The 26,530-nt window shown below is 34.0% G+C and overlaps 2 protein-coding genes across 5 annotated transcripts; one reads left to right on the top strand and one right to left on the bottom strand.

The window, feature by feature from the left end:
* Positions 1-8,474: 8,474 nt before the first annotated feature.
* On the top strand, positions 8,475-15,955 carry LOC103499706 (protein CHROMATIN REMODELING 35). 2 transcript variants are annotated; one of them, XM_008462764.3, is made up of 7 exons: positions 8,475-8,817; positions 8,934-9,007; positions 9,921-10,468; positions 11,368-11,571; positions 12,958-13,119; positions 13,808-15,552; positions 15,634-15,955. In XM_008462764.3, exons 2-7 carry the CDS (start codon positions 8,959-8,961, stop codon positions 15,635-15,637), a joined length of 2,712 nt encoding a protein of 903 aa, XP_008460986.2. In that variant the 5' UTR covers positions 8,475-8,817; positions 8,934-8,958; the 3' UTR covers positions 15,638-15,955. The 2 variants fall into 2 exon arrangements, with proteins under 2 accessions (XP_008460986.2, XP_008460987.2); XM_008462765.3 differs by having other exon boundaries at positions 8,543-8,694.
* Positions 15,956-20,425: 4,470 nt separating this feature from the next.
* On the bottom strand, positions 20,426-25,322 carry LOC103499705 (BEL1-like homeodomain protein 7). 3 transcript variants are annotated; one of them, XM_008462761.3, is made up of 5 exons: positions 24,366-25,322; positions 22,883-23,855; positions 22,025-22,404; positions 21,888-21,948; positions 20,426-21,517 (listed from the first exon to the last, which is right to left on the bottom strand). In XM_008462761.3, exons 2-5 carry the CDS (start codon positions 23,774-23,776, stop codon positions 20,825-20,827), a joined length of 2,028 nt encoding a protein of 675 aa, XP_008460983.1. In that variant the 5' UTR covers positions 23,777-23,855; positions 24,366-25,322; the 3' UTR covers positions 20,426-20,824. The 3 variants fall into 3 exon arrangements, with proteins under 3 accessions (XP_008460983.1, XP_008460982.1, XP_008460984.1); XM_008462760.3 differs by having other exon boundaries at positions 22,883-23,842; XM_008462762.3 differs by having other exon boundaries at positions 22,883-23,832.
* Positions 25,323-26,530: the final 1,208 nt, after the last annotated feature.

Below are 26,530 nucleotides of genomic sequence, written 5' to 3'. Positions count from 1 at the left end.
TAAAATGACAAAATTTTTACCTCGAAATTTGTGGCGTTACACTTCCACTATATCATTTTCTATTATTGCATTGGTAACAATTTTGTCTTTTCACTTTTCTATTTTTATGGTAATTGAAGAATAAATGAGAGGATTTTATAAATACCTTATGTATTTATTAGATTAATTGTAACTCATGAACAACTTATAGTTCAAGAAAACCCAAAGCCCATCCAACTTCTAAAATGAAAATAATCAATAATTCATTTCCTCTTATAGATTTGTAACTAATGAATAGTTTTATAGCATAAAGAAATCGAAAAGTTTATCCTAACTATTAAATGCAAAGAATCAATAATTCAAGATAAGCCTTTTCTTTTCTTTCTCTCTTTTTATTTTATGTATTTATTTATTTTAGTTGTTTTAAGCTTTTTTAGATGGGTTTGTTTTAAAATTATATCTCTAGAAAATCGTTTATATTTCATCAACGTTTCAAGTTTATATTGATATATAAAAATTGCACTTTATAATATCTTCATTATTTATCGAGTGTTTAATCAATCTATCCACCCAAGACTAAGCTAATTAGATCGAGAGGTTTCTGGATTTAGTCTAATGTGTAAATCTATAAGTATCAGTAAAAGTGAAAGCACGTTCGAAGGTCCATACAAACAACAATAGAAAATGACAATACATCCTTAATTGATAGCTATTTGGTAGTGATTTATGAAATCCTATCAATTGTCATGCATTTAAGAATACCTATATGTACATGTATAAGAGAAAAACTTTGTGTTTGCCACTTCTCTTGATTTGTATTTTTTTCTATCATCAACTCGCTTTTCTAAAAGTTTATAGAATTTAGCATAGAAAACTAATGGAATATAATTATTTCATTTTTCTAACGGTGGCAAAGTAGAAATGTCTAACAATCATATAGCATTCTTTTTTTAAGAACTATTTATTGATTTAATTTTAAACAACAATTAGAAGGATAATTAATCACTTGAAAATGAAGATACTCAACAAAGAAAATATTGTTATCATAAAAAATAATCTAGCTAATAAAGTGAAAACAAAACACAAATTTCACGTGTATGACACGTGTGAAGGACTAGTATATATAAAAGTTAGTTTGCTTTCACACTTTTGTTTGATTATCTCAACAATAATAAGTCTTTTGTATGTTAAATTTGTTTGACAATATATATTTGTTTATTTTTAAATCTCTTCAAGAATCTTAAAGAAATTACATTGTAATCCTTGTCGTCAAATAAGTTGTATTATCCCTAGATTATTAAGGATTTGATGATCTCGAAGTTGATGGCCTAATATATCACAAAAATATATTATATTGCAATATTTGTCGTGAAGTCATTTTTAAAATTCTTTGGCCAATTTCTTTAGGGATAACCACTGCATCACATTTGGATTGTCGTGAACCTTTTCTATAAATAACTCCTCGGCTACCTTAAGAAACCTATTGAGAAAAATCAAGGGAAAAAATGTTATAGTTGTACTTCTGTAACGCCCCAAAATTTAGGAATTTAATATTATTATCTTAAGTACGATTTTGAGATTTTGGGTGTTATTTAAATGTTGAAAATTTTATCTTATGGAGATTTGATTCTATTGGATAATTTAAAATATCAAATTTTTTTGTTAAGTTGGAATTTATGTTTGTTTTGGTTATGTATGTTTGGGGGTATTTTGGACTTAAGGACTTAACAATTGTATTATGAGAATAATATAATGACTTATGAAAATATAGTTTGATAAAATAAAGATGTTTGGTTGGTTGAGGAGAGAGATTATGTGATTTATTTGGGAAAAGATAAAAAGAAGAGAAAAAGGGAGATTTTGTGAGATTTAGATGAGGAGAGAGAAGATTGGTTTGTTTTGGAAATAAGATAAGGAAAAGGAAAGAGAAAATAATATTGGAATTTATTTGTGTTTAAAAAGCCCATTGCGATCCATGCACCATAAAACCCATCATCTTCTTCTTTGAGAAAAAAAAAGGAGCAAACCCTAATCCTTGTAGAAAACCCTAGTCGTTGCCGCCGCCGCCGTCGGCCGTCGCACCGTCCTCTATTCGCAGCTCCGAGCCGAAGCAACGTCGTTCGAGTCGGTAGCCGTTGGTGCATCGAATTGCTCGCCGTTCGGGGCCGCAGCTCTTTCGTCTGCGCGTCACTTCCGTCTGTCGTTCTCCAGCCAAACGCCACCCACCGTGAAGCTTCGTCGGTCGTTGCTGTCTCCGTTGCATAGCCGAGCCGCGTCGCCTACCCCGTCGATCGCTCTCGAGCGAAATGCTCGTCTGACCCCTGCCTCCAGCCGCCCCTTATCCGCAAACTCGGGAACCCAACCCGCGCCTTCAGCTGTCCCGCAAGCACCCAGTCGCCCGCGTGAGCCGCCTGTGCATCAGCCGAGCTGCCCGCGCGAGCCGCCTGCATGAGCCTGCGCCAGCCGTACCCACGCCCGCATCCATCAGCTGAGTCAATCCCTTCCTCCAGCCGAGCCGCCAGCTGGTTTTTCCCCTCCAGCCGAGCCAGTTGAGCTGGCAAGCCTCTTTTAACCCTATTTTTGACCCATTTTTCTTGGTATGCTTGATTTAGTTTTAGTCTACCCAGCTAAGGTTTATTTTGACCCTAACTAAGTTAATTGTTGGATTAAATTGACTATAGTTAACTAGAAACCGAGCTGGGAATTTGTCTAACTAAGTCCAAACCGAGTTCGGCCTTGATCTTGGGTAAGTTACTTCAAATGGATTTTTGGACCTTAATTCTTTTAGGGTTAAATTATTAAATTGTGGTTTCCTAACCATTTAGGACTTTCGCTACTTGGGAAGCGTGATTTTACTGCTAGAATTCGTTGAGCAAATCTCCAAGTAAGAGATTCTACTACTAGACCTACAAGTGGAATTAAGAGATCGCATATATTCTTAGTTATGCATATTGATGACTAGATTGCATAACGGCATGGCAATTAATGATGATATGATATGACATGATATGATTTGACATGATGATATGATGTGACATGATGACTTGATGATGCTACGTTACGTGTATGCTATGGTTAGGGTGTATGTTAGCTTATCCTATTAGAGTCGTACCTGCATGGGTGTCCTTCAGGATCACCACCTATTTAGGATTACGTAGTCCGACGGGACCGCCAGTCTGGCATTGATATAGACATGATTCGAGTGATTCGATGGGATCGCTCGCAGCCCGATTATCTTAGTGTTTCCTCCAGGTACGCTACAAACCAGTTTGTCCTAGGTGTTCCTTTGGGTTCATCGAAGACCAGATTTTGTTTCTACGAGATCACATGTTGCACGTGTTCGGAAACATGCCAGTTCTTGGGTACCATTTTCAGGACTCTAATAGGAAGTTAACAGGCACCTGGCGGGACTAGTAGTGGGTCCCTTACTGAGTATTTTATACTCACTCTTTCCATTTCTATTTTTTTCAGGCAGAGGTAGAGGTAAGGGCAATGGCAAGCTGGCGAGCAACCAGAAGTGACCGTGGCGAGCCATAGGGATCTTATGCTTCCGCTTCATGTCATAGTTCAAACTTTAACGTTGCATTTTAGTCTATTCTTTATTTGTTATTTTATTTCTTTAAAATTAGATAAGGCCCGAGTTAGAATTTTACTTTTATACTTACCTCTAATCACATTTGTTTAGGCTTTTAAATAAAAATTTTGAGGTTTTGTTTCATTTTATCCAAACTTTACAAATTTTACTTTTATTTATCTTTTAAAATTTGTAATGGCTTCGACTTAATATAAGGAGTTGGGTCATTACAACTATTCAAGATATTCTTAGGAACTTGTACTCATTTGAATCTTAATAAATTAATCTCTTAATTGAGCATAAAAGCTTCCTAGATGTAACACTCTACACCCAAGATTCGAACTAGGATTCGGAATTTGGATCCTCAACACATTTTCCTACATCCCTCGCGACCTGGCAACATCATCCTTACTTGTATTAAAGACTTATTAGAGTGAAAGACGTTCCCATAAACCAACACGAGTTCTTTCAGCATGCTTTGTCCTCACTAACATTCATTTTAATAAAAATTCCTAGAAGGTCACCCAACATAAGATTGTTCCAAGCCAAGCACCCAACATAGAAGAACTTAGGTCAACTAACATCATTGCAATGATTCAAATTGTATGCTTGAGGACCACGAAGTCCATGATTCAAATTCTCCCACTCCCATTCATACTAACAAAACTTATAATTTAACCTAAGTAGCTTATGATTGTATTAGAAAAATTACTTACAATTAGTTTTGGATGGAAACCATTAGGGGTGTTCAGGGGCATAAGATGGTTATTATAGTTTATGAGTTATAATGTTATAATAGTATGTATTTAGGTGTAGATTTGTTTAGTCTGAGCTATACTAATATGTGTTTAAGTATAAATGAAAATAATAAACATCGTAATATTATAAATGAAAATAATAAACATCGTAACAAAAAAAAGGAATGAGAATATGAGAGAGGGAATTTTAAACATGGTATAAAAAAGTAGGATTTGAAATAGTTTGTATTATAGTTGGAAACACGAGATGTAATTGGACCCTCAAAATGCATTATGTTCTACAAATTCGCTCTATATCCACTCGAAGTTAGACCTAAACACATTGTTAGTGTTTTATTTAAAAAAAAATACTGTTGAAACTTTTAAGAGTTTCAGACACACTTTAAACTTACCAAACAAAAAAAAAATACCCTTTTAACATAAATTGGTCAATATTCTTACCTAGAAAAAATTGTGTAAAGTGCTCTCTTACCTCTATCTAAATCCATCACCTCCATCTTAAATCTCCTCTCTCTCATATACTTCAATATATTATCAAACAAATTAACAATTCTCCATTTTTTTATTCATCTCCTCTCTTACTCACGTTCTTATAATAAACTATTTGAGATTTGTTTACCTCGTAAATAAAAAAAAATTAAAAAGAACAATTTTTGTTGAGGTATATAGATTATAACAAATAGAAAGAGAATAGTAGGATCACCAAGTAACAAAAATCAACATGTTTTAACAATTTTGTATATTCATATGGTAGTAGTTAAGTGTGCTATAGCTAAATACGTTGTTTTTGTATTTGACTACGTATCGATTTGGTTAATTTTAAGGAAAGATTATGCTTTTAAAATTTTGTAGGATTAAAAAATTGATAGTTATATAAAGTGTTTTGATACTTTTGAAAGTTGAATATATTTTATAAATAAAAGACTAATGATTTACCTCCAAAACTAACCAATACACTATTTTTTTAAACTTTTGAAACCTCAAGGGTGTACAACCCACCGGTTTTCATAATTTGAAGTTAAATAACTCAACTTCAATAGGATTCCTAATAAAATTTGCTCATTTATAGCAAAACTTCATCTTACAACTTTGCACCCCTAAGTGTAGACTTCGCTAAATATAGTTTCAAAGTGAAGTTTATGTCAAAAAAAAGGAAAATCTAAAATTTGGCTTAATTTCATGTTTTGATAAGTTGACATAACGGAAAAAGATGTGTCAATGATATAAATTTTTAAATCAAACTTATGTACCAAATTCATAGTTTGATTAAATTGACATGTCAAATAAGATTCCAAGTCAAGAACATAAAACTTGTATTTTGATTCAAACTTTATCTTTTTAAATTTGAGATTCATCTATCCCTGCATGTGCATAAATCTCGAAAAATGGTCATTTGTTAGATAATAAATTTTGGACCAATCACAATTTGCCACATCATTTTCTAATTTAACGAAATTACAAATTGTTGAATTTGAGACAAATTAAAAGTTGACATATATCTCAATTTGAACTTGAAAACATAAATTGGCTAATTTTGTGATACCAAATGTTTCAATCATTCATTGTTGGATCAAACTAATTATTTTGGTCCAATTATATATTATTATTTAGACTAAAATCAAATTGAGCCCGAAAACAGGCTTAGTTTAGCCCAAATGTTAAATATTAAGCAAATTCAACTAATTGAGCCCAAGGACTTGGTTAATGTACCAACCAAGTCGTAGCTCATAAAAGCTCACGAGAAAACTCTATAAATAGACTAATTATCTTCATTTGTAGGGTTAGAAATTTTATCCTCTAGAGGGCTATGAGAGAATTCTCTAAAATCAGAAGACTCTTTAACTCCTGAAATTGACCACACACGAATATAAAAGTTCTTTGAAAGTAAAAACATCCTTCCAATACCTCAACTTCAAGAACAATAGTACCTATGCTTTCTCAAATCGAATGTACGCATTCAACCGCGATAGAATCAAATAATCAAGTTATAAATGTCAAACCATGCGTAATGGTGGTGCGCACAAGGGGTGTTCATCACATGGAGCGGGCGGCCAATGCATGATGTAAGCTAATGAAGGCATACACACTAGTGCCATGAGTGGTACTGCCACAGGCTTGGGTGGACACGCCACCAAGCCCTCAGACATTAAAGTTCCAATGCCCTGTCATTTGAGCACGTTGAAGGAGCTTTGACACTTGGCATCACAAATAGCAATCATTAGAGAGACACGTGTCATCCATTCATGGAGACTAGGAGGTGATTAAGAATAGGCATAACTGAGAGGAAGGTATTTTTTGAGGTTCAATTCCACTGCCCAATTTGTTAGCCTAAAACGTAAGATGGTTGATAAGGGATTAGTCGAGCATGTAAAATGGGAGAAATAACTATCCACTAAGGTCACTTCCCTAAACTTTAACGCCAAATAACTCCCCTTCTCCACTATATAAGTGTGCTTGGAGTTTGTCCAGTACACATCTATCCACATTTTAGTTTTCACATATTGAGTGAATTGTATGGCTCCACTCTTGATTATCTTTTATAGTAAAGAGGTTTTATATCAATATAGAAGATATTTCCACTAATTACTCTCATTTTTATCTTTCTCAAATGTAAACCAAGCAAGCATCTCACTTTAGGGAGTGTGCTCCTTGTTGTGAACCGAGTATTAGTCCCTTTGGAGGACTAAAGGAAACCGAAGGGCTGATCAAGGTAGCCCCTTAACACTGCACAAACTTAAGTGACACTGTATGTTGTCGAACAACATGCTTTTGCTAACCTCACTTGGCACGTGCCTAGTGCCCCCTTGGTCGCTCGTTTGCATGCACGTCTTGCTATTCGATTTGAACCCTGTGACACCTTGTTTGGTAACCGTTTTTTTTATTATTATTATTTTTTGAAATTAAGTTTATAGGTACTACCTCCACCTCTAACTTTCTTCCTTTGTATATGTATTCTACTAATTGTTTTAAAAAACCAAGACAAATTTTAAAGGAAAAAAACTGTCAAGAAGAAGAAATATGCTTAATTTAAAAAAAAAAATGAAATGGTAGCTAAATGGGGCCTAAAAGTTTAAAAACAGCATAAAATACTTTTAACACGATCCCATCACAAACATATGAATTCTAACTTTATGTAAGAGCATATTATCAAATTCCATAGCATATCGAATCAAGAGCAAAAAGGTCTTTTAAATACAACTCGTGAGGGTGAGGGCCCGAGGGATTTGAACCCAAGAGATATCTGTTGAGCTAAGCTTATATTAACGAACAATTTCTATTTCCACGTCAATATGAATTTATAAATTTCCAAATGAATCTACCAATTATATTTTTTCTGAATCGAGAGTTACTTTTCATTTTTAAATTATAGGAAAAGACTAAATTTTGCAGAAAAAACATTAGGTAAGATGTGGAAAACATATAAATTACCAATATTAATTTGCCTAAAATTAATAGCTAGATTTTGTATATTTTACTCATCTCCTTTTTTCTTTTAAAAAATATTTACCTTTCCCAAAATTTAAAAAAGAAAATTTGTTACGACTAGAAAAATAGATCCATCCAAAAAAATCCATTTAAAAGGTACGTAAGATTTTAATATATATTTAATAAAATAACTTAACTTGAAAAATATTGAAAACATATAATATTTGGTATGTGAATTATTTATAATAATCGGAAATATTTGAAAAATTACTAAAATTTTGGTGGGAGGAGAAGAATTGTTTGAAGCATTTTAAAAAAACGTGCCATTTTTGTGAGATAGTGTGTCATTTCTAACAATCTTCAACTAAGACCATCTTTATCGCCAATAAATGATTATTGTATTAGAATAATCCAAACGTGATCATCACAATGCTATATGTTATAAAAATAATTTTTGCATTAGGGTTACACATAGAAATCCAAACACGATCATCGTTATACTATATGTTATAAAATGTGATGGTAGACTCTAACGTAAACTTATACATATCTTGAAATAGCCATTAACTATATACGAATCTTACGTAAAAATGACTCATATTTCAACGCCTCAAACACCCTAATTACCCTGATCAAAGGTTAACGCCAAGGCCCCACCGGTGGCTGTCTAGAGTCGGAAAGGTGACGTGAAATGGACTGAATCGGCAACGTAGGCGTACTCAAACCATCGCTATTTCTCGTGAACTTTGATTGGTCCACGAAATCAAAACCCCACCTTCGTCAACGCTCGGGAGAGCCCACCACAGAAACGCTGCCGTTTTGCTCAGCGTCCCCTCAACTTCAGTTCCAGTAGCAGAGCAGAGCCCTTCTATTTCCTTCGTCTCACTCAATTCTCTTCTTCTTCTTCTTCTTCTTCTTCTTCTTCTTCTCGAGCCTCAGCAGTTTGAATGAGAAAATGTGAGTAAAATTTCCTTTTCAATTCGACCCTCAATTCCTGAAATTGGGGTTTTCTAATTCTGTTTTCAGTTTCTTCCCCCACTTTGATTCATCAAAATTTCACTACCCTCCCTGTTCCTCAAGGTCAGTTGTTGTTTTATTCACCAACTCCGCGAATTCCCATTTCTTCTTTTACATTTATTTCACTTTTATGTAATGCAACCTTCACTTTGTGTTATGTGTTTGTTGAAATGCCTCAGTGTTTTCTCAACTTTGGAACATACCATGGACGCCACCATTGACTTCTCTCACAATAGCTACGCTACTCCTAATGGTACACTTTCTCTTCTCTAAATGAGGTTTTCCCCCAATTTGCATACTGATCTTGTATTGTTCTGGTCGCTTGGGTATGGCTAGTGGAATGTTGCATGCTGTGGACTGATTATGCTGTTGCGTGCGCGAATATGACTTTGGTTTTCTTGTGTATATGAAATGATATTGGTAGAAGGGATATTTGTTTGAGGAATTATTTTGGTTAAATTATCTGATACTGTTGATCATTTAGCTGTGTCAGGACTCAGAATAGACGGTAGAGTTCTTCAAACATACAAAATACTTAGGCATACTATGTTGGTTTCAAGTGTTCTTGTTTTGTAACTTATTCATGGTTTTACAGTCGCGTGGAGGATTATGTCAGGCATTTGTTCTTTAAACTAACTTCTATATGGAGATATAGTTATTCATTTTTGTTTATCTAGTATCAAATATGCTTTGTAATCGGTAGGGGATATCATATATTGTTTAGGAATATTTTCAGTTTTAACTAAAGTTAAAGTGGAAAACAACTCAGTTTAAGATGTTCTATACTCTCTCCATCTCAAGTTTGGTCTAGCTTTATTTTATTTGATACCGGTCTTATTTTCTTTCAGCATAGTTGCTTTCGTCTAATGTCTTCCTTTTCTTTTCTCCTGTTGCAATATTGTTGAATTTAGTGTTTTTTTTTCACGAGAAACACTCGAATTCAGTCTTTCTCTGCTGTGCCCAAAATTGTGACAATTGAAGGCTGCTTTCTTGTTACAACTTGGAAACATCTTTTGTATGCCCTATAATCTGGGCTCTTCTTGTATATCCTTGGATAGTTGATACTTCATTTGATCAATATAATTGTTTCTTGTAAAAAAAAGATTCTACAAATTTTATCGAATTCATATGTTAGATACTGATAATGCACCATCTATTGTTCCCAGGACTTTATTATGGGAGACGTAAGAGACTAAAATTATCTAGTGATGGAAAAGATCTTTCTAGCAGTGCCACATTTTCTGCCCAAAAAAGTGACACACCGAGACAAAACAAGATGAATAACTCAGCAAAAGTAATTGATTACTCAGATCCATTTGCCATTAATAATTTGATCGAAGGTTTGGATTGTGGTCAGTTTGGAAGTGTCACTAAAGAGATAGAAGCCCTTGTTTCCCGTAAGATGCAAGTTCTCAGTCCTTACATTGTCAAGTATCCTACACTATCAAGTATGTTATTTGATCTGGGGAGAAGTAGAGAGTGTGAAGAAGCAATGAACAATCAAGCTTCGCAGTTGGTTCATAACCTCATAGATTTGGAGGATGATTCTGCTATTGATGTTTGTTCCAACAATGTTGAGAAATCACGATTACCTATTGTAATTATTGATTCTGATGAGGAAGATAGCAAAGAACAGAGGGTTATACATCCTTTTCAAGAGGTTGTGCTGCCTAGACCACCGGGACAAAGTTTGTTCAAGGACATAGCACTTGTGGTGAGCTCGTTAGACGTCCGTGTTAATGTAGCTGCATTTATTAAATTCAAACGTCCATATGAAATTGAATATTGTGATACATCCATCATCCATATCTATACTGTTAAAAAATGATCAACATCATATGTAGTTGCTTACCTTTTTTTCCTCCTAATCAAACAAGAATATTAAATTTGTGGAAATTGATACAAAGAAGTAGTCAAGAACTGATATGCAATTAAGAGGAAGAATTCTATTTACAATGCAGATTTGCAAAAGATGAAAAGTAGGCTATACCTCACTACTTCAAAAGAAGTTTGGAGAATATGCACTGAGACATCAGCTTACCTTATTTTCCATGTTCTTGTTTGTTTGTGTCTTTTTATTTTTATTTTATTTTTTTATTGTTTTTTTCTTTTTAGCAAAACAAGAAGCACGACTTAATTCCATGTTGACAGAAGTGAAAGAGGCAATGGAGAGCACTTCAATTCAAATAAGTAATTTATTTATTTATTTTAATTAAATAATCTCAAAAGATGAAAACCCAATCCACACATCTTGCCCCTTTGGGGACATTGATAACATTGGAATGATACATATTCCACAAGAAATGTGAACTCATGTTTTTAGTAAGTATTCTAGATCTTATTCTGTTAGTGGGAAGAGAACTGATAAGTGATAAGATGATGGAACTTTCTACACATTTTATAATCTCAAATCATACAATGATTTGTACAATGTCTAAAGTATTGCCTTATGCAATTATATTATTGAAGTTTAGAGTCAAAGGTAATTGTATATGTTCTAAGAAGGCCTCTCTCTTGTGAAGGATCAGTACTATACTGTCTCTCTTCCCATCTTGTCCTTGGCCATTTTTTCAGTTAGCATAGCTGTCGTCTAATTTATCAACTGATTGCTAGGATCACCGAACTTCCCGGGATCGCCGAGCTTCAAATGGGGAGGAAGCAACTCCTAATGGTGAAAGTGGAACTATTAATAAGGACAAAGGGGTTTACGTAGGTGTAGAAGAGGATGAGGATGGGGTCAGCGAACAAGCTAACAGTGAGGACGATGGCCTCGGAGATATTTGGAACGATATGCAAATGGCATTAGAATGTTCTAAGGTACTGTTATTACTTATTATATATTTGGTCTCATTGGCTGCAGTTTTCTTCAGCTCATGTTTATAATCTGCAACGTATCAAATTCTAAATTTCTAATTAGATACCCTCAGTTGATTAGGGATCAGGGTTAATATGCTAGTTTAAGTATTGTTTTTTGATGAAAACAACACCTTTCATTGAGAAAAAATGAAAGAATACGAGGACATACTAAAAAAAATGATAAATAATGACTTAAAAGATGCTAGTCTGAGCATTGTTAAATAATGACTTGAAGACAGAAAAAAAATGATAAATGATTTTGTTAGTTTCATTTCCATTTGTGTCTAAGATACTCTGATAGTAAAGATCAAGATCATCTGCTTCTTACACTGAAGATATATATGTATACATGTTTTGGGGCCGCTTGACTTAATGCTCCCTCATGGAGTTCTTTATAGATTCTTTCTATTCAAGGCTTATTTTTAAATTGGACTCCAGTTTTGTTCTTTTATTAGTTGTAATTGCTTTATTTTGCTTTATTTTGTTTCATTGTATTTTTAGCATTAGTCTCCTTTCATTACATCAATGAAAAATATTACTTATTCGTTTCTTTAAATATATGTTTCAATATAGGCATCGTTAGGAGACTTGAGAGTGATTTTGAAATGGTTAAAATCATTTATCATATTTAAAATTCCTCTTAAACATATTTTTAATTATTCGAAACCATTTTTTAGTATGAAATTACATTTAAAAGTGTACAATTAAATGCTAAATTAGTGTTAGAGTGATTAAAGGTATGTTTTGGAGTGATTTTGAAAATGACAAAAGGGATTTTAACGATTTCAGAATCACTCTCAAACATGCACGTAAGTATTTCATTGATGATGTGAAATGAGTACAGAAAAAAGGTCTTCTTGGAGTGAAATCAAAAGCAAAGTTAAGTTAATCTGGATGAATATTGTGAAAAGAATTATTTTAAAATTTTGGATTTTAAGAGATCAGAGGGACTTTTCATGACAAAGACCTAGAGTGGATTGAGAGGTTGGATGTAAGTTATGTAACTAAATACTAAGCTATTAGTCTTCTTCGTTTAGCAATTATTTCCAATAATTCCTTAAATGATACTGGTCATAAATGAGGGTTTTTGTAAGATTATTTTTCTTCTGCTCTGTAATTATCAGTTTGAGGGGATCTCTGTATATACTCGTATAGTGAACATTGTTGTGGCTTACCAATGGTAGGGAAAATTTTGTTACTTGTTTAAAGAAAAAAACCTATTTATATGTATGGGTTGACGTAGAATGTTGCACCTTTCTTTCCTTTATTGACACGGTCCTTTTACTAAGGTAACAATTTAACTTCTTCCTATTAAAGTTCAATTCTTGAAATTTTAACATCTCCTAGGACTTGGATGCCGCTGTAGATTCATCATCTAACCAGCCAACTACGGATGATGTGGACTGTGATCATTCTTTTCTCTTGAAGGATGATCTTGGTTATGTCTGTCGCATTTGTGGAGTTATTGACAGAGGAATCGAGACCATTTTTGAGTTTCAGTACTACAAGGTTTGTCTCTATTTTCATTTTATGTAACTTCTAGCTTTGCATATTTTTTCGCTTAAAGAGAGCGGAGGTTAAACAGCTAAGTGTGTTTAGCTCACTCCTCATACACTTGAGACAGGAAAAGTAATACAAGGATCTCAGTTAATTTCTTATCAAAATTAGGAGGTTTGCAACATGGCATCTCAATTGTGTGAATCCAAGTTTTCCTGCTTTGTTCTATGAAACCTCGACAGAGATGAGCAGAATAATAAAATTGTGGCCCATAAGCCCATGGGTTGTAGTTGTTGTAGGTGCCCTATGGATGGCGTTTTTATTTGTTAATTTGAGTCTCAACTGTGTCATCTGAAGATATATACGTGAACAAAGCTTTTTCTGAGTTTATACTTGTAAATAGAAGCATGAATGACTCATATGTTCCAAGAAAAATGACAACCACATCTTCCACCCCCTTTGTGTGATTTACGATAAAAAAAACTAGCCCCCTGTTATTATTATTATTCAAGATTAAATCTTAAATTCTTCTGATTGTTATAGAGTATCCTTATTAAATCCCACTGTTCAAGAATTTGGACCAACATAACTAGTTATTTCGTAATATAATTTTGTAAAATTGTTTGTGATTTTCAATTGTTATCATCTCTATCATCTTCTGTGACCTTAATCTTTGCAATGGTTTGTATTTTATTCCCAGGGTAAGAAGAGCACAAGAACATACATATCTGAATCTCGCAACAAAGATTCGGGCAATATAGTTGGAGTTAAAATTTCAGAAGATGATTTGACCGTAACTGAAATTTCTGCACACCCTAGGCATATGAAGCAAATGAAACCTCATCAAATTGAGGGTTTCAATTTTCTTATAAGCAACTTGGTTAGTGACAACCCAGGAGGCTGCATTTTGGCCCACGCTCCCGGATCTGGAAAAACATTTATGATAATCAGTTTCATGCAAAGTTTTTTAGCTAAGTATCCACAGGCTAGACCATTGGTTGTACTTCCCAAAGGAATCTTGGCTACATGGAAAAAGGAGTTTCAGATTTGGCAAGTGGAAGACATTCCACTTTATGATTTCTATTCTGTTAAAGCAGATAATAGGGCTCAACAGCTGACAGTACTGAATCAGTGGGTCGAGCACAAGAGCATTCTGTTCTTAGGATACAAACAATTTTCCACAATCGTCTGCGACGTTGAGACCAGTGCTGCATCAACTGCATGTCAAAATATATTGCTCCAGGTTCCAACAATTCTTATCCTAGATGAGGGGCATACACCAAGAAATGAGAACACTGATACTTTGCAAACTCTTGCTAAAGTTAGAACTCCACGAAAAGTGGTTCTTTCAGGAACCCTATATCAAAATCATGTAAAAGAGGTATTCAATATAGTGAATCTTGTTCGACCAAAGTTTATGAGATCAGAAACTTCTCGACCTATTATCAAACGTATCATGTCTAGAGTAGATATACCTGGTGCGAGGAAGCAGTTCAAAGCTGGTGTGGATGCTGCATTTTATGATCTGGTGGAACATACGCTTCAGAAGGATACAGACTTTAGGAGGAAAGTGAGTGTCATCCATGATTTACGTGAGATGACCAGCAAGATTCTACATTATTATAAAGGAGATTTTCTTGATGAGCTCCCTGGACTGGTTGACTTCACTGTGGTATTAAATCTCACCTCTAAACAGAAGCATGAAGGTGAAAAGGTCAAAAAGTTTAACAGGAAGTTCAAAATAAGCTCTGCTGGTAGTGCTGTTTATTTGCATCCCAAGTTAAATGTTTTTTCAGTTAATGCTACTGTTACGGATGATAAAATAGATGAAGTCATTGATAAGATGGATGTTAGAGATGGAGTGAAGACGAAATTCTTTCTTAATATGCTGAATCTGTGCGCTACTACTGGGGAGAAGCTACTGGTTTTCAGCCAGTACCTTCTTCCTTTGAAATTCATGGAGAGATTGGTTGTGCAGAAGAAGGGTTGGAGTCCAGGAAGAGAAACCTTTATGATATCTGGTGAAACAACTCCAGAGCAACGGGAATGGTCGATGGAACGTTTCAACAACTCGCCTGATGCCCGAGTCTTCTTTGGCTCCATTAAGGCTTGTGGGGAGGGCATATCTTTGGTAGGGGCATCACGTATCATCATCTTGGATGTTCATCTCAATCCCTCAGTGACTCGCCAGGCAATTGGTCGTGCATTCCGTCCCGGTCAAACAAAGAAAGTCTTTGCATATAGATTGGTGGCTGGCGATTCACCTGAAGAGGGAGATCACAGTACTTGTTTCAAGAAGGAATTGATTGCAAAGATGTGGTTTGAATGGAACGAGTATTGTGGCTATCATGACTTTGAAGTAGAAACTGTTGATGTGAAACAATGCGGCGATAATTTTCTAGAAACCCCACTTCTAGGACAAGACGTCAAAGTTCTGTACAGAAGGTCAGTTCGCACTGTATTCTCATCAGTTGAGCTCTATCACTCTAGAATCATTTTTCCTGACATTGTCTTTACTGTTCTCAGGTAGAAGACCCTGCAATATAATTGTACAGATGAGGCAAAGGGAATTATTATCTATCTCTGTCTCATCCACTCTTCATCGGACCATTTTGCTCCTATAACCTGTCCATGGAATTCTTTACCTTTTTCTTTCTTTTTGTAAAGAGCATAGGCAGATAGCCAAATGGTGTTAGTTGACGTTCTTTCTTGACTTGTATAGCATGACTACTGCCTTTTGCCTGAATATTGTTCCACAGTAAATGGAGTTTGTGATACTCAGCTTCTACAGACCACTGATGAAAGTTTTTGGGTAACGAAGCTTTTGGTACAGTTATTTTGAGTACAATTTCCCTTTTAATGCTATCCATCTTAATAATTTTGCATCAGGGAGATACAGGTTGCACTTGGATAAGAAATCCATATTTAGATGTGGAGTTATGAAGCTAATATTGAGGTGCTTATGAGCTGAATCCCGGACTTCCAGTTCTGAAGGAGATAAAGGTAAACTCTAAATCATTATGCAATAATCTGTGTAAAACATATATACCTGTTGTAGGATATGGGATAGAACCTCCGACCTTTAAGATACAAAGGTTGTGCAAAATACTATTGTTATTAATGTTAACCTCTGACGTTTAGGAACAAAGGTCGTGCTAATATCACTATTATTGATGTTAACATCCAACCTTTGGGGACAAAGGTTGTGCCAATACCACTTGTATTGATGTTAATCTCCAACTTTTAGGGATAAAGCTCGTGCCAATACCACTATTATTGATGCTAATCTCCGACCTTTAGGAACAAAGGTCGTGCTAATATCACTGTTGATGTTAACTTGCAACCTTTGTCCTCACTACCGTTGTTATTGATGTTGTCTAATTATGTTGCAAATTTCCTACGTTATCAATGGAGTTGTTGACTGACAAATAGTGTGTTTGGAATAACATGGCAAAAAAAAAAATTATGAACAGTTTTTTAAAAAAATTATCGCGTTTAGTATAGCTTCCCAAATGATTTTAGATCAAAAAATTTAATCTTAATCAATTATGAGGGGTTTTAAATTCGTTTATTGTCATGGAATTGTTTTAGGAGTATTTTATGCGGAAATTGTGAAATTTGTTTCGGTTAAAAATTTTGGTCATTGAAGTTTGTTCGATTTTGATCTTTATAGTTTGTACTATTAAATGTTCAATTTAGTTCCTTATTATCTATATATTTTTGTTATTATTAACATGTTTGCTCTAAATTTTGAAAACATATTTATATGTTATGTTTTCTTGCATGAAGATTATCATTATCATTTAACTATTTTATTCTTTTAATTTTTTTTCTTTTTAAAAGGATTCTAACGAGCTAAATTTAAGATTTATTGAAAATAAAATAACTAAAATTAGAAATGTGAAATTTTAGATATTAAAAATATTGAATATATCTCGAAGTATGGAGATCATTTTTATCTAATTTTTGGTCCATGTTGTTCTAGGAAACCTTTTCTCTAAAAACAAAGCTAAATTGTGTGATCATTTTTATTTTTCTCTACTCCTTGGACGATAAAGATTTAATTCTACCCATGATAGATGGCTATATTTGAAAGACTTCGATTTGGAATATATGTAGTCTGTTAGTGAGACTTCCATCACCAAATAAACTTAGTAGACAAACATAAATAGTCAAATAAGTTCATAATCTTCTATCACTTAACTATCTATTAATTTATCACTAATAGATTTTTATCAACGATATTTGTTCAATTATAACGGTAAATAATAATTGATTCTTGATATTGGCTTAAGTTGTGAGAATTCAGAAAGTAGTCTTATTACTAATGTACTTCAATCAAACTACTAGTAACAAACTACTGTTATTTATTAAAGTCTATAAACATTCAACATATGAGACAATAAAAGTAGAACTTGATAAAGAAAAAAAAAACATCTATAGAATTGGTCTATACAAAAAGAATATATATATGAAGGTTGAACCGCAATTAAATGAAGGTTGTGAGCTAATAAATAATTTAGTTGACAAAAAAATAAATATAGTTGATTAAAAAAATGAGGTTTTTAAAAAAAACAAAAAGGTAAAATATTTACATCGTATAGAACAATTTTAAAAAAGAAAAATGTCAAATCCACAATGTGAAATACCAAAAATATCTCTATCAACACGCGCACGAGTAATCTTTTTTTAAATGATCGTGTACTATAATCTAAACGATGGTTTAGATTATAATACACGATCGTGTAACTCATTTTAAACGATGAAAAAAAGACTTCAAATTTAAATAATCAAATAATAAACTCTAAACGATGGCGACAAAACTTCACAAAATCATTATAATATAATTTTCTCCTTAACGATCGTATACTACAATTTAAACAATGGTTTAGATCATGATACACAAACGTATATGAAATTTATGAAAAAATAATCAAGATCATGAATTTTCCTTATTTTATTATACGGATAGTAAATACTTAGAATAAATTTATTGTCCTATAAAAAAAGTAAAAAGTAATAAAAAAAAACAATTGAAATTATTTAAATGGATCGAGATGCAACTATTTAAGAAAAAACTATATATAAATAAAATAAAATATACAAATAAATGGAAAGAAATTGGTTTGGAATAAATTTGGGAAATTGCCAAAAATAGGTTAAAAAAAGAGGTTTAAATGACTTTTGGGACAAGTTTTCAAAAGAAAGAGTTTTAGGACAATTTAGGTATGAATGGACAAAAATGTCCTTCTTTTCCTTTCCCTCTTCCACGTTTGCTTTCCCTTCTCTCCACGATCGATTTCCCTTCTCTTTCGCGTATAGTTCCCTTTCCCTTCTCTTTTCTTTCGCGTAGAACACTTGAAGCTACTCCGGCCATCGTCGCTTGCCTTTCGTCGCTTGCCCTTCGTCGATCGTTGTCCAGTGCATTTCATCGCTCCTCTTCGAACCATTCAATCAACTTCGAGCGTTTTCTCTTATTTGGGTGAGTTTCATGTCTAACCCATTTTCAATTTATTTGCTGTAAATGTTTGGTTGGGGTATTTGTTGTTATTTTCATCCGTAATTGTTTGGTTTTTGGAATGGATTATTTGTGGTTTTAGGTTCTTAGAAAGTCCAATGGGTAGTGAAAAATGAATTGAACTAGAGGATGAGGATTTAGTTGGATCAAATAGAGGAGGAGTAAGCAATAGGAAATGAAGGATGAGGATTTAGTTGGATCAAATAGAGGAGGAGTAAGCAATAGGAAATGAAGGAATGGAGGGTTTTTTTTTATCTCGCACGTATTTTTTTTTTATCTCGCACGTATGTCGCACGCATCTCGCACGTTCCAAACTTTCACTATTTATTTCAAAATCAAATTGGTACACCTCTTAATCCATTTAGAGCTATTCTTTGCATGTTTAGTAACTCTCTTAGGCCCGCACACATCTCGCAGTTATTTTTGTTATTTCTTTACATCTTGCACGCATCTTGTAGGTTCTTAAGTTCAAATCAATTTTTGAAGATACAAAGCTACTTAAGGTAGTTTAAGAATGGCACATGTTCGAATTTTAGTGTGTCACGGTGGTGCATGGGATGAGGGACGAAGAAAATATGAAGGAGTGTTAAAAGGCATTGTTGTCGGTAAATAAATAACGCACAAAGATTTACAGTACGAATTATATGACCTTGCAGAAGTTGACCCTACAAAGTTCGACATAAAGATAAGACGTATATATGAGATAAAAGGGGAAAAGGAAGCTCCTCCATTTGAGTTAAGCAATGACCGTGATTTGAAGTTTTATATTCTTAGTGAAAATCCATTGGAGGTCCCCTTATACCTATCATTTGAGCCTACAAGCAACCGAAGCATGAGAGTGTTAAACAAAGATTACAATTCAGTATCTGGGAGCAACCAAGTTCAAAATTTAAACCCTCATCCTCCAATTGGAATGGATACATTAGATGAGAATGAAGTTGATATTTCTGACGTTCAGGTTGGCTTGTGTGATAACATGATAGATACCAATTCTGCTATATGGGAATCATATGAGTCATATCATTCAAAAGATGATACTTTTACATGGGAGTCAATTGAGATGAACAATGAATTGTTTGACATCCGAGAACAAAGAGATACTCCTACAAAAGATTGGAAAGGAAAAGGTAAAGTTGACTACAGCTCCTCTAGTCGGAAGTTGAAGACAAAAGGAAGTGGCTGGTCCGAAGAAAGCTGTACAAGTGAAGAGTTGGATGTAGGACAAATCTTTTTTTTGCAAAAGAGATTTGTCAATGAAATTAAGTGTGTTGGCAATTTCCCAATAAATTTGTATACTAATGATATAGATTGAAATGATCTATTAGTAATGTTGAGCTTGATAGACAACTATTTTAGAAAATTAGATTATTATTTTCATTGGTATGTGCATTCAGTTGAATGCATATTACTAAATTTAATAAAAAAAAAAGCACTTCCAACTAACGATAATGACTAATATAGATTTATGAAAGGTGGAAGGGTTGAAAAACTAAAAATGAAATGACGTCAAATACAAAGACCAAAATAAATGGTGATTCAACCTTACGATAATAAAACTTCTATTTTCATGTTAAATGTTGGGGTTAAGACGACTAAAAGATTAGAGGTTCAAATACTCCATTCAATCATTAATGATTATTTAGCTGAATCATTATCTTTGAGACTCAATAAGGGAACTAATAGAAGTTCAACACTAAAATAGAAAAATAGAGTAGATAAAAAAAAAAGGTATATAGATCAAAGGTCATTCAAACTAATAAAGCATGGGAGGAGAAAATAGAAGGCAGAATTACACTTCAATGCAATCAAATCCCCTCCTTGGAGTAGGTTTATTCATCTGAAATAGCTTCACATTTATTCAAGAGCTAATATTTCCTGTGGAAACCAAAGTTTTATACTAATTGAATCATATGAAGACAACCACCCCAGACAAGAATATTATAACTAACCTCCCAATCAACTACATGATATATTACAAATATATATATATATATATTTTTTTTTTGGCTGTTTCCATATATATATCACATATGGAGGACAAAAAATCATTCTTATATCATCTGCAAGCATGGAAATGCTATAAGGAACAACCTATGTTCTAATGCAGAAAAACCCCCACATGTTCCTTTGCTCCTCCCAATGGTGTACATATATCATCTAGTATATGATGCAGATCAGCAATCTTGTACAGTTGTAGTTTTACACAACAAAATCATGATAAAGATGGGAAGGGCCAAACCTCGGTTGCGGATTCCCACTATTTACGCATTCAAAATGAACCGTTTCCCCAAGGGAAGACGCTGCAGCATTGTACATATCGTCTCCTCTCATGGTTGCAAAACCATGATGTGTCCCAGCAGGCAATGGTAGGCCACCACCCTCACAATGCTGCAAACCCAGCGTAAGCGACACCCCGCCAACCGTTCCAAATCTTCCCAATTCAGACATGTGATAGGCGGCAGCAGCGGCCATAAATCTGTCACTCTCACCCTGAGAGTGGACAATTGCATCAGGAAAGAAACTAGAGTTATTTACATTAGGCCTTAACTCATCGTTCGGCTTTGCCAGCTCGTTTCGAGCTTCAATGTGAGCTCCATTTTGGAAACTAGCTACTCTGTTGGAACATGAATTTCCGAGATTCGAGACTTGATCAGATTTTAAGTCAATAATATCTCCAGCGCTACATCTTTCGGTGGCTGTTGAACTTGCACTTTGTTGTAGATCCTCCTCTTTATCATCCTCAAAGGTCTTGTTATCTCCTTTTGTTGCCTTCCCAGCATTTTCAGATGATGATATAGAGTCCATGTCTACGCTGCCTATTTCTTCCTTGTACATCTCCTCTACCATAGGTTTCCAAAGACGTACACGCGCATTGATAAACCAATTAGAAACCTGCCAAAGCCCATAGATGACGCCAAATATAATATAAGAACACGTGTCTGTACGACCAATGCAGAAATCTAAAAGAGAGAAGAGAAATGATGACCAAAAGCAAGATGATTTTCAAATTAGTTTAGCATGATTGGCTTTAACATATTATATTGTAGTTCTACACAACATGAAGCTATCCTGCAGTCAGATCTTTTGAGACACGTCCTTCCAAAATATCACACCAATTGATAATCCATGATCAACAATCTTTCTAAAGCCATTGTTTCTTTTTTCTCTTTATATTCCATATTCAACAATCAATTCACCAACTAAGCCAATTCAAACAATACAAAAGGGGGAAACAAAAAAAGTTAAACTTCATATTTTTTACCTGACTTCTAGTCAAGCCTGTCTGCCTTGCCAGCATGATCTTATCAGAATCCTTTGGATACCTGGAAATTTAGAACTTGGTTTAAATTTTAAGCAACAGAGAGAACATAAAGGGAAGTACTAGTGTTAAGGATTTACGGATGAAGGAAATGCTCGAACAGCCAAGCACGGAGAATTGAAACAGAGTTCTCAGGCAACCCTCTTTGAGGCCTCCATGCATGCTGCTGTATCATACCAAGCTGCTGAAGTGCCCTCTGTTGCCTTAACTGCTGGTCCACATATCGAAGACGAGTGATTCCAACTCCCTTGTCACTTCCAGAATTCTCATGCTCTCCCAGGCTTTTACGGGTAGCTCTGACTTGACCAGCTATTGCATCACGCAAGCACCGAAAATGACGGGATATGGTCTGGAGTGCAAGTGCAGTATATGGCTTAGATGCCCCACATCCAGCTATCACATCAAAGGACGACACCACAATCTGCATCTGATGATAGTACTGATTGTACCTTCTATCAACCTACAAGACAAGATGACCATTTGACCTTAAGCTAGTACTTCAGAAAGGACAAGTAATCGATTTTAACCAATTGGAATTAGGAAACCAAGTCCACTATCCCAAAGCCTTAGCAAGCTCAGCACAGCGTGCACAAACGTCAAGGATATTCAATGTTACAATTCCTAAAACAGGCACCATTATTGCTCATAGGAGACTGCAGTTTAATACACCATTGCAGACTCCTATCTCTTCAAAATTAGGACAGTAACCTAAATTCATTTCACTTTCCAAGATTGGAAAGTTCCTTTGCACATTATCAGGGAATGAATGAAAACAGATTCAGAAGTTGATATCCATCTAATTCCACAGCCACATAGTATTAATACAGATTTTTATCAGTGCTGTTGATCCAACTATGAAACGTTGAGGCTTGGATCATTTATAAATTATAATGGTCCAATTCACACAAATATAAATATCAACATAAATAGTATGTTACCTCATCCAGCATGTATAAAAGCTTAGTCAACTTGTTCTGCAAATCTTGCTTTTCGGCATGAGAGAGCTCACATGTTGAATTGCTCCCAGTTTCTTGAGGGTTTGAAGATGTTCCACTTGCAGTGAGCATCGAACTGTCATTTTTGGTTCCTGCGTCACCGTTCTTTGCACTTTTAGTTTCATGCTCAGGTGAACTCTGGTTTCTCTCATTATTAGGCCGCTTCAAAGCTTTCCTGACATTAACAACTTCATCAAGCAGTTGTTGAGCTGCCTTGAGGTACTTTGAATTGGGCATAGTTCTTGCAATAGTAGACATGCTGTATTGAGATATTTCACCCTTAGCCAATTCTTGAAAATTAGGTGGCAAGTTTTCTCCATTTCTCAACTGTTCGTCTCTAGATGCACCATTTCTGCAGCCATCCTCACCTGAATTAGTCGGATTAGGACTCAGGAATGAAGTTAAACCCATATCCGAATTTCTGTAGGGGATTGAAGGGATTTGTGTACTGAGAGTAAGGGATAAACCCTGACCCTGCAAATTCTGCCCACCATGAAGAACATTGGTAGGGCCACGCATCAAGTTCGCGCCAAGCATTTCACTCCGGTCCTCTCTCCATGTATTGAAATCATGCTCAGCAATTTGTGAGCCACCAAGATTTGATAAAAACTCTTGCTGCTGTTGGGTAGTTCCTGCTGCTCCAACCGACGTGATCTGACCACAACCATTTTGTGCCTGTGATGGTAACGAATCCATGTATGTCCCAGAATTTACATGCATCATCATATTTCGTGGAAGAATTGTTGTTTCTTCATATGAACCGAGCAAAGATCCCCTTGAATAGAGGATGGGAGTAGTGTCCCTTTCGTTATTCGAACTAGAGAAGTAAGTTGCCATAGATTTATCCTCTCAATTCAGAAATTTTTCGGATTCCACTGGGACGAAATCAAGTACTGTTGTCACCTAACACAATTTTCTGTCACCAATTAATCAAAAGTCCAATTGAATGTCCAAAGTAAAACAAAAAAAGAACAAAACAAAACTCAACCCAAGATGGCATATGCTTAGGGTTCTCAATTCCATACTTTTTCACAAGCTTTCCTCCAATGAATAATGAAACGTTAAAATTAAAACAAATGCCAAAGCCAAAGATTCTCAGTCAGTTAATGTACAGCTAAATTCACAAAACCATATTAAGAAAAACCAATTCACAACAAGAAAAAAAAAAAAAAAAAAAAAAAAAAAAAAAAACATCAATCAGAAGTTTTTACCAAACACCAGAAAAAGAAGAAGAAGAAGAAGAAATATAAGAATCAATCACCATAAAGCTACTCGTAACCTGCATGCAGAACTATCGGCAGAAGAAATCAAGCAGAGCGTACTTTCTTAGCATATGCAGAGACAAGAATTGAATATTTTAAGTTCACAGTTGAATAAACAAATTAAAAAGTGACTGAGCGTAAACATAGTTTAAGACTAAAATTACCCTGAAATCCGCGACGGCTGTGGTTGTCGGAGGGAACAAAAAAGCTCGAAAACAGCACCCGATCGGCGGAGCCCAAAAATTCCAAAGTGAAAAATCCCAAATACCAACACAACATCAAATCTAACTTTTCGTGGAAATTTCTCCAAACCCCAGAAAGATAGAACACAAGAACAACAAAGTACTATACATAATAAAAACACAAAACAAATCAATGGATCTCAAAGAAACAAAAAAACGGGGAGTAAGCGAAAACCCAGAAGAATCAAAAACAGAATACAGAGAAAAAACGAGAGAAAGTTGTATGGAGTTTGGGATTTTGAAGACAATCTAAAAATTTAAAACCATACAATTCTTATCTATAATTTGCATCAATTCCCACGTGAGAGTAACACCCATTTCTTTTTTTTTTTTTTTTCTTCTTTCGTTTTTCTTTTCTCTCTCTCTAAATGATGACTTTAATTCCTCTTTATTTCTCCTTCTCTTCTTTTTCTTCCACCCCAAAAAGAAAAGAAAGCTCTCTTTTTGTGGCTATGGCTGCTTTTCTTTGCTCATTCAGAAGAAACCCAGTTCATAGAAAATCAAACAATCCGTCACTGTTTCTTCTTCCTCTTCTTCTTCTCTTCTTCTTCTTCTTCTTCTTCTTCTTCTTGGAGTGTTTGGTTAAGAAGCTTAATCCCTAACAACCAGTTGGTGAACCTTCTTCTTCTTGTTCTTAAACCCTAAAAAACCCTTTTTCTCTCTCTAAACCCTATACTTCTCTCTCATCCCATGAGCATGGAAGGTCTCTGGTTCTTTGCTGCAACACATCCTCTTCCTCCATACCCATAAATTAATTCATTAGTTTTCTTTTTCTTTCTTACTTTTCTTTATTATTTTATTATTGTTATATTTTGTTTGTTTCTTTCTTTCTTTCAAAAATTGTAATTTGTTGAAGCAATAGTTGGTTTGGTGCTCATATCACTGTTTTTGTCATTTTGTTCCAACTATTCTCTTATGTGTTTTTCTTTGCATTTGTGGTCCTACTTTTTTAATCTATTTTTATTTCTAACCCTCAACTTCTAAAATATTTCTCTTCTCTTCTTTTCTTCTTTCCCTTTTACAATAAGCAAAAATAAAAATTAAAAAAAAAAATTATAACTATAACTCAAAAGTTGGGTGGGTAGGTTTGTTTTCTAAAATATCTTTGAATCATCTTGTTTTGTTTAAGTTTTGGGTAAATTTAAGGTTTAAAATTACTCTTCCTCCTAGTTTTTTTAAAAAATGAGAATTGTAAAAATTTGAACACTTTATTTTATGTTTATACTTTATAGAAAAATCAGATGTGATGAAATTTGTCTTTTAGTGGTTTTGTTCTAAAGTATAAATAGTTTGTCAATTTTTTCTGTCTTTTAAAAGATATTTTTCAAAAATTTTAATTGATAATAATTTAGTTCATCATATGCAACAATTTGATCGATATATTTTGTAATTTGTAATAATTTAGTCTTTATTATGAAATATATTATTAAAGTTTATTACACATGTAAATCAATAAACCATTCAAGAATCAATTTCGTTTTATAAACCATCAGGTTTGATGTTGCGTTCAAAGAGATTTTTTTTTTTATAATACAGACGAAATTGTCATTATTTCGATATATAGAGACTCAAAGTTTAATGACCCAGTTTTATGTCTATAAAAATTAGGACCGAATGTATTTTTAAACTTAAATTTAAAGTTTTTAAAACGAGTGAAAATATACCAACAAATGTAGTTTTTTTCCCTTCTCAAATTGAATTTTACCATAATTATTTATTATTAAAAAATTTCATGAATAATAAAAATTAAAACTATTTTCCCACAGAAGTCTATATATTTTATTATATTTTATAAATAGATTTAATTTTTTGTTACATTTGAAAATGTTCCTTTCATTTACACAGACTTAAACTTACTGCAATGAATAAAATATCAACTAATTACGAACTAGTTTTTTAGTCTACTTTAATTATTCACTTTCAATCCTTATAAATTGAAACTTAAAAAGTAAAAATAACATTTTCGAATATATCATAATAAACCGAAACAAAATATACCAAATTTCATATTCTATCGATGATAGATATTGATGGACTTCTATCAATATATAGATAGACATCGATATAATCTAAAATTTTATTATACT

This window comes from Cucumis melo, chromosome 11 (genome assembly GCF_025177605.1).
Source record: "Cucumis melo cultivar AY chromosome 11, USDA_Cmelo_AY_1.0, whole genome shotgun sequence".
Lineage (NCBI taxonomy): Eukaryota > Viridiplantae > Streptophyta > Magnoliopsida > Cucurbitales > Cucurbitaceae > Cucumis > Cucumis melo.
This window is presented reverse-complemented; position numbering and strand designations above follow the sequence as displayed.